Consider the following 16,950-nt stretch of genomic DNA (forward strand, 5'->3'; position numbering starts at 1 on the left):
CAGTACTTACACAGAGAAAAATGAAGGGAGCGATGGAGGCATGGGGAGGGGGTAGAATAAGCAGATTTTCTCACGTGTACTTCCCTACCAAACACCAGGGGGAGTGCGCGGGCATGGGCATGTGCATGAAGCTCAGCAAAAGTACTAGTCACCACCATAATAACTGGTCAGACAGTTCTTCAAAAAAAAATTTTTTTAAACTAAATAAGACATGAATAGAAATTTCCATTTTGAAGAAACTTCATCATTGAAGGCGATTTTAATTTAGAAGTTCCCAAAAAGACGTCTCTGGGCTATTTTCTACCCAGTAGCATTTCAGCAGAGAACAGAACTGCAGTATTTTAATAGAAATCAGACAAACAGCTGTTGTTTTGAATTAGGTTGTTTTGACAAATTTCGAGTTTCTGTAATATCAGCTTTGTTTGATTTTCTAAAACATCTGGCATGGATCTTATTCTACCCATCACATGGAAAAATTGAATTTGCTTGCAAAATTGTAACTATTTAAACATTTTAACCTAGTTCCTGCCACCTCTTTGACAGCCACTAGTCCCCTGGTCATGGACTTGAGATGTCTTTCTTGGTTACTTTCACATTTCTATGAAGTAGAAAGATGAAAATTTCATTCCTGTCTTTACAAATGGGAAAAGTGAGGTAAAGAGAAGATGAAGAAGGAAGAGACCATGAAAGGAATGGGGGAGACAAGAGAGAAATGGAGGGAAAGAAGGAGAAGGCAGGGACAGAGACCCTGTTTGCTGCTCACTGGGAGAGCACACAGGTGTGGGGAGTCTGGGGTGGAAAGAAGAGGTGGTTTTGTTTTGTTTTTACATAGATTTCTTTAGTTTGAAAACTTTTGCTAAAAGCACATATTCACTCGAGGGTTAAAAATACTGGCTAATTTTCAATAAAATTAAAATCATGAAGAAACTTAGGGCACCTCTAATTCCAGAGGCCCCAGTTGGTGCACTTGACCATAAAGGGTATGAACAGAACTTGCCCAAACTGCCTGAATGACCACAGACCTCCAGCTCCTACTGCAGCCTGATTCCATGATGCTCAGCCAAGCCTAGAGACCCTCACCCACACAAAGACACACAGCCCAGCACCCTGGGTGAGCAACTGGATATGGCATGCAGGCCTCACCCCATGGCGACGCCTCACCCCAACCCTGGAAGAGACAGACTGAGGTCCCTGCCTCTCCTCTTCCACCTGGAGTTGAGGCCCAACCTGTTCTGATACCAAGGGCCAGAGAGTCCAACAGCTGGGCTGAGAGTATGTGGCTAGGGGCAGCCATGTTTTGGACAACCATCCCACCACGGGCTCTACACGCAATCTTCTCTGGATGGTCATATGTCAGAGTATCATTTCAAAAATGTAAATAGGAAACAGCCTTGAAGAATGTCCTCGGGTAAATCAAGCTCACTTCCTGAACCCCTCCCCACCCAGTCATGATAAGTGTGAAGGGTTCCCTTGGCTGGTCCCTCGAATACCTGTCAGGGCCTTGGTGTTGGCCTTCTTGCTCTCCCGGGCCCCCTTCTGGGCCCACACCTGGATGGTGTACTCCACACCTGGCTTCAGGCCCGTCAGGACGGTGCTGCTCTTCTCCTTCCCCACTGGAACCTCCCTGGTCTCTCCATCAGCTGAGGTGTAGCGCACCATGTACCTGTCAATGGTGGCTCGCACGGGGTCCCAGGAGATGGTAATGGTGTTCTCTGTCACTCGATTGGTCACCAGGTTTTTGGGGCTGTCGATTTCTTTTTTGAAAGATTTAGAAAAGATTTAGAACCAAAAAAGGACATCTCACCACTCTCCCCATTCCAGCCACTCTCCATTGTCATTAATAATGGTAGGACCTCATTTAAAACAGGGGTAAGAGGCTTCCATTTTCTAGGGAAACAAGCCACTGAATATTAAAACTGGAAGGAATCAGATATTCTCTACATTTATAAATACAGAAATTTTCTGACCTTGTAGTTCTTACCAAAATTGACAGTAAAAATCTGATCATCAAAATGAGTCAGCATAGCTGAAACACTCTTATGATCACCATGGTTTCTATTTACTGTGTTTCACCAAATTTGAGAGCTGAGAAATCAACCCTCCCAAACTTCTCGACTTATAAAAAGGGAAAGAGAATGGAAGACCAGAGAAACGAAGACTTTTATCCAAGTTCCTGTTATTTTCTTGTGCTCAAACCAAGACTGGACCCTCTTTGCTCTGAGTTTTGAAGCCCCTCTCCTGCCCACGTATTCGTCCTTCTCCTCTGCCCTCTCTCCTGCACCACCAGCCTCCCCTTCTCTGCCATCAGTCCAGACACATCAGCCTTAGGGTCCCCATCTCTCCCAGCATCACTTATCCCCTGCACCTCTGAGCTGACAGACTCAAGGGAGGCACCTGCATGTTCAACCCCACCCGTCTCCGGCTCACTCCTCAACTTCATGTTTGGCACCTGCCTGCAACACACCACTAATCTGCTAGTCAAGGTCACCAAGGACAACTTTCTAGTGGACACTTGAAATCCTCACTTTACTTGACATTTGAGAGCATTTGGCAGAGCTGATCCCTGCCCTCCTTCTTGGAACTCTCAGCTCTGCCAAGAGCTACACACTCCCCAGATTTTCCTCCTAACTGACTGGCTCCTCCACTTCATCCTCAGTCCTCTGTTAGAAACCTTCAAGAACCAGCCAAAGCTCCCTCTTTTCCTCTCTCTCTGCGTTTCTCCCTGGGAGATTCACACATATCCACAGCTTAAAGTGTCAACTGGATGCTCATGGCTTCACAAAATTCTGAGCCCCTGGCTTGAGTCAACTGCTGCTCATCTACCACAGTGCCCCGCCTGTATTAGACACCCCCTAAACATGTGTTGGAATTAATGAATAAATCACTCAATTTACCAAAAAACCTCACAGATATTTCAAGCTTAAATATTTAAAAGTCTCACATTCCTTCCCAAACATTTATCTCTCAGCCTTGCTTGTCAAAACAATGGTACCACAATCTTCTGTGTTGCTCAAATCAGAAACAAAGGTCATATTTGATTCCTTATTTTCTTCTTACCCCACATCTCATTGATCAACAAGCACTGTCACTTATACAATATACTCCCAGCAACCCCTTTTCTCTCTTCCTACTGCCACCACACTTATCCAAATCATCACCATCTCTCACCCAGATTTTTATAATAATTTCTTTACTAATCTTCCTGCTTCTACCCTTGCCTTCTCTCTGCCATTTATTCTCCTCACTATGGTGTGCAAAATGTTTTTGAATACTGCATTATGTACTCTTGACTAGTAAATATAACGTACTGCCATGTGGTCCTGGATGACCTAACCCTGCTCCTTCCCACCTCATCTCAAGACACTTGCCAGCTCACCTTCTGTGTTCAAAGATATCATCCTCTTTCAGCTCTGCAACCATCTCCTGGGCTGTTCCTGCTCAGGGCCATCACACATCCTCTTGCCTATGCCAGAAATAGCTTTTTCCCCAGTATCTACCCTCTCCTTCTTCTGTAAGCGCACTGTCCAACAGATCTCTGCAATGATGCAACCAATATTTCTGGAATTTGCACTGTCTGATACAGTAGCCTTAGCCACACATGCTATTGACTATCTGAATGTGATTGGTTCAACTGAGGAAATAATTTTTATTTTAGTTATTCTTAATTAATTAAAAACTAAATAGTCACACTAGCTAGATGCAACTTAAATAGTTTCCAGGAAAATTTTAAGGAAGTTAAAACTAAGGGCTGGGGATGTAGCTCAGAGCTATAGAGCTACAGTGTTTGCCTAGCATGCATGAGGATTTAATCCCCAACACTGGAAAGAAAAAGAGAAGTAAAACTGGGCATATGGCCATTCAGATGAAGACCTCATTACCAGCCTCTCTGTAGTGCGGTCTGGCACTGTGTCTTGGATCTGACAGTGAATAGGAAGAATCTATGTGTGCAATATGCCAGTCATGCCTGCCCTTTCCCAGGCCCCTCCCACTGGCTGGAATGCAGATGCAGCTGTTGCCAAGTAAATGAGGCCAACTCCCTGGAGTCCACTGAACAGCCACAGACAAGGAGCCTGGGTGTCCTGCACCAGGGAGCTACCACACAGCCCTGGCCCCCTTACACGCTGCCATTTTAAACACAGGAACAGATTCCCCTCCTGTAACAACTGCTATTTGGGTGTCTCCATCAAGGTGTCTGTTATCAGTACTCCCTCACCCCGCTAAGGACCACCCCTCCCTGTTGTTCTCTACACCTGCATCATGTTCATCTCCTTCCCAGAACTCATCATAATTCATAATCATAGATTTGACTTTTTGTTTACTGTCCCTCTCCCAGTGGACTTTCAGAGTGCGGCCATATTTATTTTGTTCACGGCTCTATCTCCACGACTGCCAACTGAGAAGATGTTCGTTAAGTTAGCTGCATGTTGGTACAGAGCTCTAGCTGCCCAATTAATGTTTATAACTTAACTATAAGGTATGCATTAAGTCAAACCTACATAAAATAGCCTGCCACAAAACAATTCCTAATCCACTGGTTTTAGGAATTTTGAATTGTTTTACATTATTTACATTATTTCTATAGTTTCTTTCTTTCTATGGGGAGTTGAACTCAAGGATGCTCTACCACTGAGCTATGCACCCCCCCAATGCTTTTTATTTTTTTACTTTTGAGACAGGGTCTCATTAGGACTGCCCAGGCTGGCCTTGAACTTGTAATCCTCTTGCCTCAGCCTCCCAAATAGTTGGATTACAGGAGTATACCATACTCAGCTTATTCCTAAAATGTTCTATAGCTGAGAAGCACAATGGTGAGAAACATAGACTTTAGAAAGATTTTTAAGCCATTGGAGGGACTACTCAGTGGAGTCTATTGCTATGCTTCCTTCCCCCGTTAGGTGAATGGCTCTGGTTTGAATGCCTGACTCCTCTAAAGCTCATCATGAAATTGAACCGTTACTGTATCAGCATTAAGCAGTGGAAACTCTGAGAGATGACTGGGTCACAAGGGTTCTGCCCTCACTCATGGATTAGTGTCATTATCACAGGAGTAGGTGAGAGATCACAAGGTAGGATAAGGTCAGAGCCCTCTTGCTGTCTCTCTTGCCCTCCTGCCAAGTTATGACACAGCACAAAGGTCATCAGCAGATGACAGCACCAAGTTCTGGGACTTCAGACTCCAGAACCACAAACCAAATAAACTTGTTTTGTTTACAATTCACACGATCTGTGGAATGCTATTATAGCATCAGAAAATGTACTAAAGCACCCTGCAAAAACAGCCCACAGTCCCTTAAGTGACAGACCCCCAAATCAACTGTGTCATCATGAAGAAACAATAGCTCATTAATGCAATAAGCTGTGTTAATTATCCTATTTGCTCTACTTGCCCCCCTACCCCCGCCCCGTTACCTACCAATAGAAAAAAGGGAAACAAACTTGACTCCATGGATTTAGCACGGCAGCTCTGACATTCCCAAAGAGTGGAGCCATTTACCTGTCGGGGCCTTGGTGTCAGCCTTCTTGCTCTCCCGGGCCCCCCTCTGGGCCCACACGTGGACTGTGTACTCCACACCTGGCCTCAGGCCCGTCAGGACGGTGCTGCTCTTCTCCTTCCTCACTGGGACCTCCCTGGTCTCTCCATCAGCTGAGGTGTAGCGCACCATGTACCTGTCTATGTCAGCCTGCACTGGATCCCAGGAGATAGTGGCGGTATTCTCTGTCACCTGGTTGGTCACCAAGTTTTTGGGGCTGTCAATGTCTAAAAGGAAAAGTGCTGATCAGTACACGCTATGAACAGGTTCCATGGTGCAGAAACTGGTGGCCATTTTGCCTGTGATGAGACTCTTTCAAGTTTTGTGGGTTTTCATCTCATTTGTTTTCTAACTAGTTCATGAACATACATCTCTCTCCCTGGATACACTTGTCTTCTCAACTACAAAGCACTGTCAACAAGAATCTGAAAATCTGGTCTATCACCTCTACCGAAAGCTTCACAGATCTTCTTGTTCATTTAGTAAGGCACAGGGAGCCTTTCCTCATCACAAGGCACGTTGTAGGCAGTGTGCAAGGTTCTGAGTGGAGGAGGATCTGGGAGCTAACACCCTTATGTCTGCCCTCATGTCAGTGAAGACCTCTCTTTTCATAGAAGGAGATTCTAACAGTCACAACCAAATGCTGCAGGAGAAGGCTGCATCTATTCCCCTTCATGTCCCCAGTGCTAACAGAGGACAGGACACATGGAAAATGCTTGGCACATGTTGCAAAATAAGTCGGCAAAAATTCAAACCCTAATTTAATATTCTTCCGTATATATGGATCCACTTGTCATATTGATTTGATAGTTAAATCACTGTCCACAATATGGTCACATATCTCTTCTACAATGGTAAGAATATAACGCAAAAATTATGCTTATCCTCAAAACCCTGGCCCACTACACTCTGGTATTCTACACAGGGAAATAAACTTTTCTCTTGCTTAAGTCATTGTTATTTAGGCGTTTCAATGTGCTTACTGTGACACCCCAACTCACCCAAGAACACTCTGACCTCATCAGTGTCACTTAGGTCACAGACCCCCAAATCAACTGTGTCATCACGTTCTCTATACCTACACCATATCCATCTCATTCAGAGAAGTAATCATCGTTTATAGTCACAAACTCATTTTAAAGGTATGATTCATTTGTAGTAAAGCAAACCCCATACATCTATCTGCTCTATTAGAAGTCACACTTATAAAGTTGAACTTTTACTGCACTCTAAATAGTATTTATTTTTATTTACTATTCCTATTCAAACTAACTGAGAACATCAATAATATCTCCAGCACCAGCACACAGAAGAGAATTTGTTAGATACACTATCCAAAAATAGCTTAGAGAATGACATGAGGAACTGACCTCTAAGGAAACCAGTTAAGGAAGTGAGGAATGGCATGGAATGTGTCCAGTACCCAGGGAGACTGTCCTGCCCCTGCATAGATTATCCTCTTCTTCCCACGTCACAGGAGGAAATAAACTCTGACCTCCCATAGGTGCCGTATGATAGGTGTCACCTTACCTGTGGGGGCCTTGGTGGTGGCCTTCCTGCTCTCCCGGGCCCCCTTCTGGGCCCACACATCAACTGTGTACTCCACACCTGGCCTCAGGCCCGTCAGGACAGTGCTGCTCTGATCCTTCCCAACCAGAAATTCCTTGGTCTCTCCGTCAGCAGAGGTGTAGCGCACCATGTACCTGTCAATGTCAGCCTCCACAGGGTCCCAGGAGACAGTAGCAGTGTTCTCTGTCACCTGTTTAGTCACCAGGTTTTTGGGGCTGTCAATGTCTAAGAGGAAAAGGGCTGATCAATAAACACTACTAACAGGCACCAGAGAGTGTGCCCGTTTTGCTGGGCCGGGGCAGTTTCTTGTCCTCATGATTTCCCTTCTTCTATGTTCTTCCCTTCTCCTGTGTCATGGACTCAGAGCTTGTCTGCACAGCTGAATTCTTGGGTCCTCAAGGAGGCAGCCCAGGACAATGAAATGAGTGGCACCCCAGAGTGAAAGGGGCTGGGTTCTGGACTCAGCCTGAGGCACAGCTGAGGGGCAGCAAGCACCCTGGCTGCAGCCCCCAGACCATTGGTCTTCTCCAGCTCTGCCCCCAGCTGCCCATGGCCTTGGACCCCTCACTGCCTCCGACTGTGCCTCACATTCCTCATCTGTAAATGTGGATGTTTGCTATTTGTTTGTTTATTTGGTGTGGTGTGGTGTGGTACTATGGATAGAACCCATGGCCCCACAGATGCTAGGCAAACACTCTTGTTTTTTACTTTGAGATAGAATCTTGTTAAGTTGCACAGACTGGCCTTAATCTTTTTTTTTTTTTTTAGTTGCAGTTGGACAATACCTTTATTTTATTTATTTATCTTATGTGGTGCTGAGGATCAAACCCAGGGCCCTGCACGTTCTAGGCGAGTGCTCTACCACTGAGCCACAGCCACAGCCCTGGCCTTGATCTTGACACCCTTCTGCCTCAGCTTTCTGAGGGGCTGGAATTTCAAGCACGCACCACCATGCCCATCTACTCTATACAGATTTTTAAGGTACCATAATATCCCATATTTAATGAATCAAACCTAATAAATGTAACTTTGTGACTTGTAGAAATCATGCACTGAATTTGAGCATTCTCAACTGCAAACGTGGATATTGATTTCTGCTCTACAACTCAAAAAAACATACCTTCTTCTGAGGCTAAAGCAAATGAAGGAAATAACCACCATTCATTGCTGCTGGACATACAATGATTTAACCTCTATGGAAACATCCTGGCAGTCCCTCAAAAATTCAGAATAGAACTACAAAGCCAGGCCTGGTGGCACGTCCAGTAAACCCAGGTACTTGTGAGGCTGAGGCAGAAAAATTACCAAATTTGAGGTCAGCCTTGGCAGCTTAGCAAGACCTGTCTCAAAATTTTAAGAAGGGACTGTGGATGTAGTTCACTGGTAGAGTATTTGCCTATCATGTCAGAGACCCTAAGTCAATTCCCAGTACAGCTAGGAAAAAAAAATGAAATACCAAGTGATATAGTAATCACACTTCTGGGCAGATGCCTAAAAGAAATATATATATATATATATATATATATATATATATATATATATATATATATATATATATATGTTTTGTATGAAGATATGTGTATGTGTGTATGTGTGTGTATATATATATAATCTTTTTTATGAAGATATATGTACATATATATATAAAATGATGCTATGAGGATTTATGTATAAATTTTGTATGAAGCTATATGTATATATACAGAAGCTATATACATATAGCTTCATACAAAACTTATACATAAATCCTCATAGCATCATTATGCACAATTGTAAAACAAAAAAAATACAAAAGTCCAAAAACTGACGAACAAAATATGGTGTATCCATACAATGAAATATTAATTCACAACAAAATTAAGTACCTATGCAGGCTACAATATGGATGAACCTGGAAAATACCATGCTTCATGAAGGAAGCCGGGCACAAAAAGCCACGTATCATGTTAACCCTGGATGTGAAATGCTCAGGACAGGGAGAAGTGAGGTAACAGTAGCTGTTACCTACGGCTGCAAGGATTGGGAATGGAACAATCAGTAATGGATAAGAGGTTTCTCATTGGTGTTGAAAATATGCTGAAGCAGACTGTGGTGGTGTCTGCACCCCTCTGAATGCTCTAAAACTGTCAAATTATGTATTTTAAAGGAGCAAATTTTATAATATTCAAATGCATCTTAATAAGACTTCTTAAAACATGAGAAACAGAGATGGCAAAGCACTAAAATTGTGAACTGTTATTCCATGTAACTACAACGAGGAACCCAAATTAGTAAAGACTATTCAAAACAGGAGCTGGGACTGTGGCTCAGCGGTAGCGCATTTGCCTGGCATGTATGAGGCACTGGGTTCGATTCTCAGCACCACGTATAAATAAATAAAATAAAGATCTATCAACAACTAAAAAAAAAAAATTAAAAAAAGACTATTCAAAACAGAATTTATCCACTAAGAAAGTGATAACCTCCCCTTGTTCCCTTGTGAGCACAGCAAAAGCCATCTCCCAAGGTACCCAGCATGCAGATCCTACAGTATGTGTCTTCTTTATATCTCTACCCTTTCTGAAAGTGTTTTGATGACTAACCACAAAGAAAACACACAATTGGAGGTACAGTGGGTGGACATGACCAATTACCACTAATCTTTACGAAACCCAAATATGAGGCTGAATCCAAGGACCTATTATAAGATAATGTGTTCAAAGTTACTGAAGGATGGTGGGAACAGTATGACAAAGGTCTGCCATCCAGGTCTTCTACGGGTCACTGATTTCTGCCAATATCAGACAAGGAAAACTAAACATCCTCCCACAGGCCCAGCATAGTGTTAGATTGCCAAAGAACGATGCCCTTACCTGTGGGAGCCTTGGTGTTGATTTTTCTGCTCTCCTGTTTCCCCTTCTGAGCCCACACGTAGACTCTGTACTCCACACCTGGCCTCAGGCCCGTCAGGACAGTGCTGCTCTGATCCTTCCCAACCAGAAATTCCTTGGTCTCTCCGTCAGCAGAGGTGTAGCGCACCATGTACCTGTCAATGTCAGCCTCCACGGGGTCCCAGGAGACAGTGGCAGTGTTCTCTGTCACCTGTTTAGTCACCAGGTTTTTGGGGCTGTCAATGTCTAAAAGGAAAAGTGCTGATCAATAAACACTACTAACAGGCACCAGAGAGCAAGAATGTTGCTGGGCGGAAGCAGTTTCCTATTCTCATGGTTTTCCCTTCTCCTGTGTTGTTTTTCAGGGGTATCACAGACACAGACCTTGTCTGCACAGCTGGATTCTTGGGTCCTCAAGGAAGCAGCACTGGAAAGTGAAATGAGCAACACCCCAGAGTGAGAGGGGCTGGGTTCTGGTCTCAGCCTATGGCTTAGCTGAGGGGCAGAAAGCACCCTGGCTGCAGCCCCCAGACCATGGGTCTTTCCAGCTCTGGCCTTGCACCCCTCACTGCCTCTGTAGCTCACAGTCCTCATCTTAAATGTGAGCCTTTCACTAGACAGATTTTTAAGGTACCTTGATAATTTGATAATTCATGAATATTTTATGAACCACACCATGAATTATCAGCTATGTGATTTGTAGAAATCCTGACTTTCACTTATTTGAACATTCTCAACTGCAAAATGGGCATATTGGTTTCTATTATAGTATTTTAACAAATTCCTCTGAGGACAAAAGAAATTTTAAAACTAACCCTCATTTATTGGTATTGGGCAAGCAAAACAACACAACCACTACAGAAATACCTGGGAGTTCCTTCAAAATTGAAGATAGAATTACCAAATGATTAGATTAATTCTACACTTAAGCATATATCTAAGATAAATGAAGATATATATGCACACAAAACTGTATACAGGGTTGTGGGATCAAGCTCAGTGGTAGAGCACTTGCCTACCATGGGTTTGATCCCCAGAAGCAGAAAAAAAAATTAAATGCAAATAGCCAACCATCATTATTCACAACAGCTAAAAAGTGGGAATAACTCACAAACCCAACAGCTGGTGAAAAAGACAATGTGGTATATTTACACAGTGAAATATTAATTCACAACGAAATTAAGTAATGATCCATGGATGAACCTGGAGAATAACATGTTTCAGGAAGGAAGCCAGGTATTATGTTTACCCTGCATGTGAAATGCTCAGGACAGGGAGATGTGTGGAGAGACAGCAGCTATTACCAAGGCTGCAGAGACTGGGGACAGGGAGCAATCAGTAATGGATATGAAGTTTCTCATTGGTGATGTGTGCTGAAACAGACTGTGGTGGTGTCTGCATAGCTCTGAATGCACAAAAACTGTCAAATTGTACATTTTAAAGGAGTGAACTTTATAATATATAAATGCATATTAATAAGACTTCTTAAAAAATGAGGAACAGAGACAGAAAAGCACTAAAATTGTGAACTGTTATTGTATACAACTACAACCATGGGATCCTCAAATGTAGTAAAGACTATTCAAAACAGGATTTATGGCAATTCAAGCTAGGGCGTATCAGAGGAAAGCTGCAGTTCCAGTGGCCTTGTGGTCCCAGATTCAAGCAGCAGGAATACTGCTTCTCAGCAAAGTGGGTGAAAGAGGAAATTTACTGAGATTCTTTATCAGAGAGCCAGCCTCTATTCAGGTGTATTTAACAAAGAACAGCAAAGAGTACACTGGAGCCAAGCCAGCAGCAGCAGCAGCAGCTCACTGCAGAGGCAGGGATGATACCAACAGAAATAAACACAGTGAACAGATGTGAGGAGGGAAAACCGACAGATTAGACAAGTGGCCTGAAATTGCCTGATTCAGAGGCTGCACGGGAGCTAGGGTTTGAAAAGTCCTCTCTTTCTCAACTGGCTGCAGAGGGCTGAGGTGGGGGCCACCTTGAGGCAACCATGCTGCAGCTTGCTGCTGCAGGAACCAGGAGATCACAGCAAACTCTGCCATGCTGCCCTGGAGAGCACCTGTCTGTGGCCTAGGGTGGACCTGGCAGAATGTACGTGAAACAGACACAGAGAAGATGGTGCCCAGGGGGATCCAAATCAGAAATCCCACGGGGAGGGAAACCCACTTTCCCTTTGAGTCGGGCAGCTCACATGACCAGCTGAACAGGGTTGGGAAGCTGAACTGGTGGGCATGATTACTCTCACAGCCTTGGAAGACCATATCCATGGCCAGCGAAGTGTGTGAGAGCTTTGGAGGGTTGGCTCCCCTGCTCCATGAGGTGATCCAGACTCCCAGCAGAGATCTGAATCTGGCCCTAGAAGTGGGTTGATCTAACCTCTCCAGAGAAGACAACACCCAACAAAGTCCCTAAGGCCCATTTAGACGTAAGCCCCAGCCACCAGAACTCCCCTGTTAGAACTTTAAGCAGCCTCACCCTGGGAGTGCATCCATCTGGTCTGGGCAGACAACACTCAACCGACGTACTTCCCATTCCATCCTACCTTATACTGGTGAGAAGGGAAACTGGGAGCTATCTCAACCAGCTTCAGTTTAGAGCCACTCTAGCTGGAAACTTGGTGAACATTTCTAAAAAGGAAGCGGTTAGCAACTGCCAGCCCTAGCTCTTTCTTTGTATTTTTTTTTCTTTTTTTCTTTTTGTGGTACTGGGGATTGAACCCAGGGCCTTGTGCATGAGAGGCAAGCTTTCTACCAACTGAACTGTTTCCCCAGCCCTTTCTCTGTGTCTCTGTCTCTCATGTGTCTCTTTCTCTCTGTACATAACACAAGAAGAAACAGAAAGAAGGACTGACCCTCAGGGATGAGCAGTGACCATCCATCCTCATCAACAGTTATGACCACTTCAGTGGAGACAATTCTTTCATTTTTTTCTAAGAATCTTTATCCCTTTTCCTTTTTTATTGTGTGTATGTGTGTGTGTGTTCTTGCTATGCTGATTGGTCATGGATATATATTGGTAATGGTTATATTTCTTTCTTTTTTTCTCATTCTTGGCAATTTTTTAATGATAGTTATTTTTCCTTGTCTTATGAGAGTTAGGGATTCTTGTTTATTATTTTTACTTGTTTCTCTTGTTCCTTTTTGTCTCAATCTTTGTTTTCTGTTGTTGTTGTTGTTTTCCTTCTTCTTTATAGTCATTACTTGCTACATATCTTCTGCATTCTCTCTGTTCACATCTTGAACATTTTAAAATTTCTTTTACCTTTCTATCATAATTTCTTTCTTTTAATGAACTATATTTTTATAATCTCTCAGAACTAATTGTTGTATATAGCTCCGCCCTCCCTGTTCATGGTGTTGCAGTCATTGTCCTGTGGGCAGCGTAGTCGACACCTGCTGTTTAATGCCAGATCTAGTCCAGGGCTATTTACTGTTTTTGCTCTTGTCAGCTGCTAACCCAGCCATTCCTGTTTTTGTGATAATTAGTGCTGTAGATTTCATAGTAGGCACAGAGTATGTAATGTTTTTTAATGCTCTATATATTTTCCCCTTTTATGTGAAGTGCTAGGAAACTAGAGGGCACTACAAGTTCACAGGGTAGAAACTCTGCTTCTGAACTATACCTAGCCAAGAGACAGTACAATTTGCTCCACACATAAACTACCACACCCAAACTTCAGTAATACTTTAATACAAAGAATAGAAGAGACAAAAACCCCCAAACTAACAACCAGACCCCAAGTAGGAATACTATGGGTGTCCTCAGGTCCCACTTAAGGACATGCATTCCTATAACAAAAACAGAGAGAATTAACACAAAGCCTGTGGATAACACCTGTGAATCAAATAAGAAATAAAAAACTTTAAATATAAGAAGAAACTAAAAGAATTAATGACTACTAAGCCAGCACTACAGAAAATACTTAAATAAATATCTCACACAGAGAAATTTTTTAAATAAAATTAAAAACAGAGTGCACACACAAATGAACAAATCTTATTTATGGAGTAGCTAAGAAAATAGAACCAAATTAAACATTATCAATAAATCAAAATGGCAGGAATTAATAAATATATCTATAATAACATTGGTTAAAATACATAGGCTGGCAGAATAGATTTTTAAAAACCAGACTGAACTATTTGCCAGAGACTCACCCTACAAGCAAAAACAGCCCCTGGCTGAAATTTAAAGGATAGAAATTGACATCCCATGCAAATGGAGCCCCAAACAAGCAGAGTAGCTAATCTCATGCCTGACAAATCAAATTTTTAAGCCAAAATTAATCACTTCATACAGGTAAAGGGAATAATCCAATAAGAAGATATAAAAATAGTAAATATTTATACACAAAACATTGGTGCACCTAATTACTTAAAGCGAATACTATTCAAAGACTCAAGTAGACCCCAATACAATAATACTGGGTGATATCAACATACCTCTCTCACCAATAGATAGGTTATCCAGACATAAACTTAATAAAGACTCTTTGGATCTGACCAATAATATAAAGCAAATGGACTTAACATACATCTGTAGAATATTTCATCCAAAACAGCTGAATAAGCTCTACCAATGAGCTACACCCCTAGCTGTGAACAATATACTTTTTTATCTTTTAGTTTTATTTTAACAATACATCATTTTGAATAATGAGTAAATGATATAAGAAATCAGGGGAGAAATTTTAAAATTCTTAGAATCAAATGAGAATAGGAAAATAGCGATACAACATGCCAGAATGTCTGCAACATTATGAAGGTGAGAGAAAGATTTATAACTATGAGTGCCAATATAGGAAAATAAGAACAATCCCAAATAAACTACCTAATGCTGCATCTCAAGCTCCTTGAAACATAGGAACAAACCACTTCCAAAATCTGTAGAAGGAAGGAAATCGATGAGCTAAAATTAAAAAAAAATTTTGAGAAAAAAAAATACAAAGGATCAATGGAATAAACATTGGTTCTTCGAAAAAATAAACGTGATTGATAAGCCCTTTGCCAAACTAACCAAAGGAAAAGTGAGAAGACCCAAATTAATAAAATTAGAGATGTAAAAGGAGGCTATTTTGAAAATATGGGACTATTCTGAAAATTTATACTCCAAATAAATTGGAAAACCTGGAAGAAATGGACACCTTTCTATACACATATGAACTGCCAAAACTGAATCAAGAGGACACAGAAAACGTAAAAAGACCAATTGAAGTGGCACCCGCTTTTTCCGCTGAAAAGTCTTTAACTGGGCTTCTCCAGAAATCTTCACCGTGGCTGATATTAGGACTGTCAGCAAAAGAGTCTCTGCAAAAGAGTTCAATGTAGATAAACTTCCTATTTTCATGTCACCCTGTTTTACTTGGCCACTGGCAGAGAAGATACCAGCACTCCAGGTGCTGGACACCTCTTACTAGTTTTTCATGAACATATCTAGTATAGTACTTTGTAGAAATGTGCAAACAAGGCTCTGGCCTTGAGCTGGGCTTCACAGAGATGTGTACATTTTTAAGATAAGTTACCAACTGGACTCCATGGCAGGGGAGGAAAGAAGGGAAGAAGAAGCTCTCCCCTTCTCAGGTGTTGTCCATGAAGAGTTAACTTTCCCAAAACAGTGAAAGAAAAAGCGGCTTTTACGTGAACTTTTACAGACTGTGAACTTCTGAGTCCCTCCCTTTACATGCTGGGTATAAAACTCTGAAACTCCCTGAACTCGGGGTTCAGGGGATTAATTGATTACAGCAAAAGCTATGCCCTCTGAACCTGGCTGCAGCCAAATAAAACTGTTTCCTACTATCTTCAGTGCCTTGCCTCATCTGTCCCTACAACACAATAACTAGCAATGAGATAGAAGCAGTAATAAAAAGTCTTCCAAAAAAGAAAAGCTCAGAACCAGATGAATTTTCAGCTGAAGTCTACCAGACATTTAAAGAAGAACTAACACTGGGGCTGGAGTTGTGGCTCAGTGGTAGAGCACTTGCCTAGCACGTGTGAGGCACTGGGTTCAATTCTCAGCACCACATATAAATAAATGAATAAAATAAAGGTCCATCAACAACTAAAAAAAAAAAAATTAAAAAAAGAAGGACTAATACCAATTTTTCTCAAATTATTCCATGAAACAGAGTTTTGGAACACATCCAAATTCATTCTATGAAGCCAATATCACTCTATTAAAACCAGATAAGTTGGACCGGGATTATGGCTCAGTGGTAGAGTGCTTGCCTAGCATGAATGAGGCACAGGGTTCGATCTCTGGCACCACATTAAAAAATAAATAAATAAACAAAATGAAAGTATTGTGTCCATCTACAACTAAAACAAATATTTTTTAAAAAAAAAACAAATAAGTGCACATCAAGGAAAGAAAACTACAGACCAATATCCCTGATAAAATCCTTAATTAAATATTAGCAAATCATATTTAACAATATGTTAAGATCATATATCATGACTATGTTGGTTTTATCCCAGGGATGCAAGGATTGTTTAATATATGCAAATCAATAAATGTAATTTACCACATAAATATAATTAAGGACAAAAATCACATAGTCTTCTCAATAGTTACAGAGAATGCCTTTGACAAAACTCAGCACCCATAAATGCTAAAAACACTGAAGAAACTAGGGATAGAAGAAACCTATCTCAACATTATAAAGGCTATATATGACAAACACAAAAGCCATCTCCCTAATGTAACTAGTTCACAGATCCTAACATGTATGGCTTCTTTGTATCTCTTCTCTTCCTAGAAGTATTTTGAGGTTAACTACAAAAGAAACACATAATTGGAGGTACAGTAGGTGAATATGACTAATCATCATTAATCTTTCTGAAGTCAAACTATGAGACTGAATATAGATAAGCTCCTTATAATGAGATAACATGTTAAACAGCATTAAAGCATGAGGTGAGTAGTATGACAAAGGTCTATCATTCAGGTCTTCTACAAATCATGGACTTTTG

At 41.7% G+C, this 16,950-nt stretch overlaps 1 protein-coding gene across 1 annotated transcript in view; it reads right to left on the reverse strand.

Moving 5' to 3' along the window:
* Tnn (tenascin N) overlaps positions 1-16,950 on the reverse strand; it is a 72,938-nt gene that overhangs the window by 19,043 nt on the left and 36,945 nt on the right. Inside the window, exons 12-15 of the mRNA XM_046430272.1 lie at positions 9,953-10,216; positions 7,062-7,325; positions 5,495-5,758; positions 1,491-1,754 (exon numbers count right to left, since the gene is read on the reverse strand). Of these exons, the coding sequence (XP_046286228.1) occupies positions 1,491-1,754; positions 5,495-5,758; positions 7,062-7,325; positions 9,953-10,216 (1,056 nt within the window). The remainder of the gene's footprint in view (positions 1-1,490; positions 1,755-5,494; positions 5,759-7,061; positions 7,326-9,952; positions 10,217-16,950) is intronic.

The sequence above is a fragment of the Marmota monax genome, unplaced genomic scaffold, assembly GCF_021218885.2.
Source record: "Marmota monax isolate L192 unplaced genomic scaffold, Marmota_monax_Labrador192_F-V1.1 WCK01_AAM20220418_F8-fsc00055, whole genome shotgun sequence".
NCBI classification, from domain to species: Eukaryota; Metazoa; Chordata; class Mammalia; order Rodentia; family Sciuridae; genus Marmota; species Marmota monax.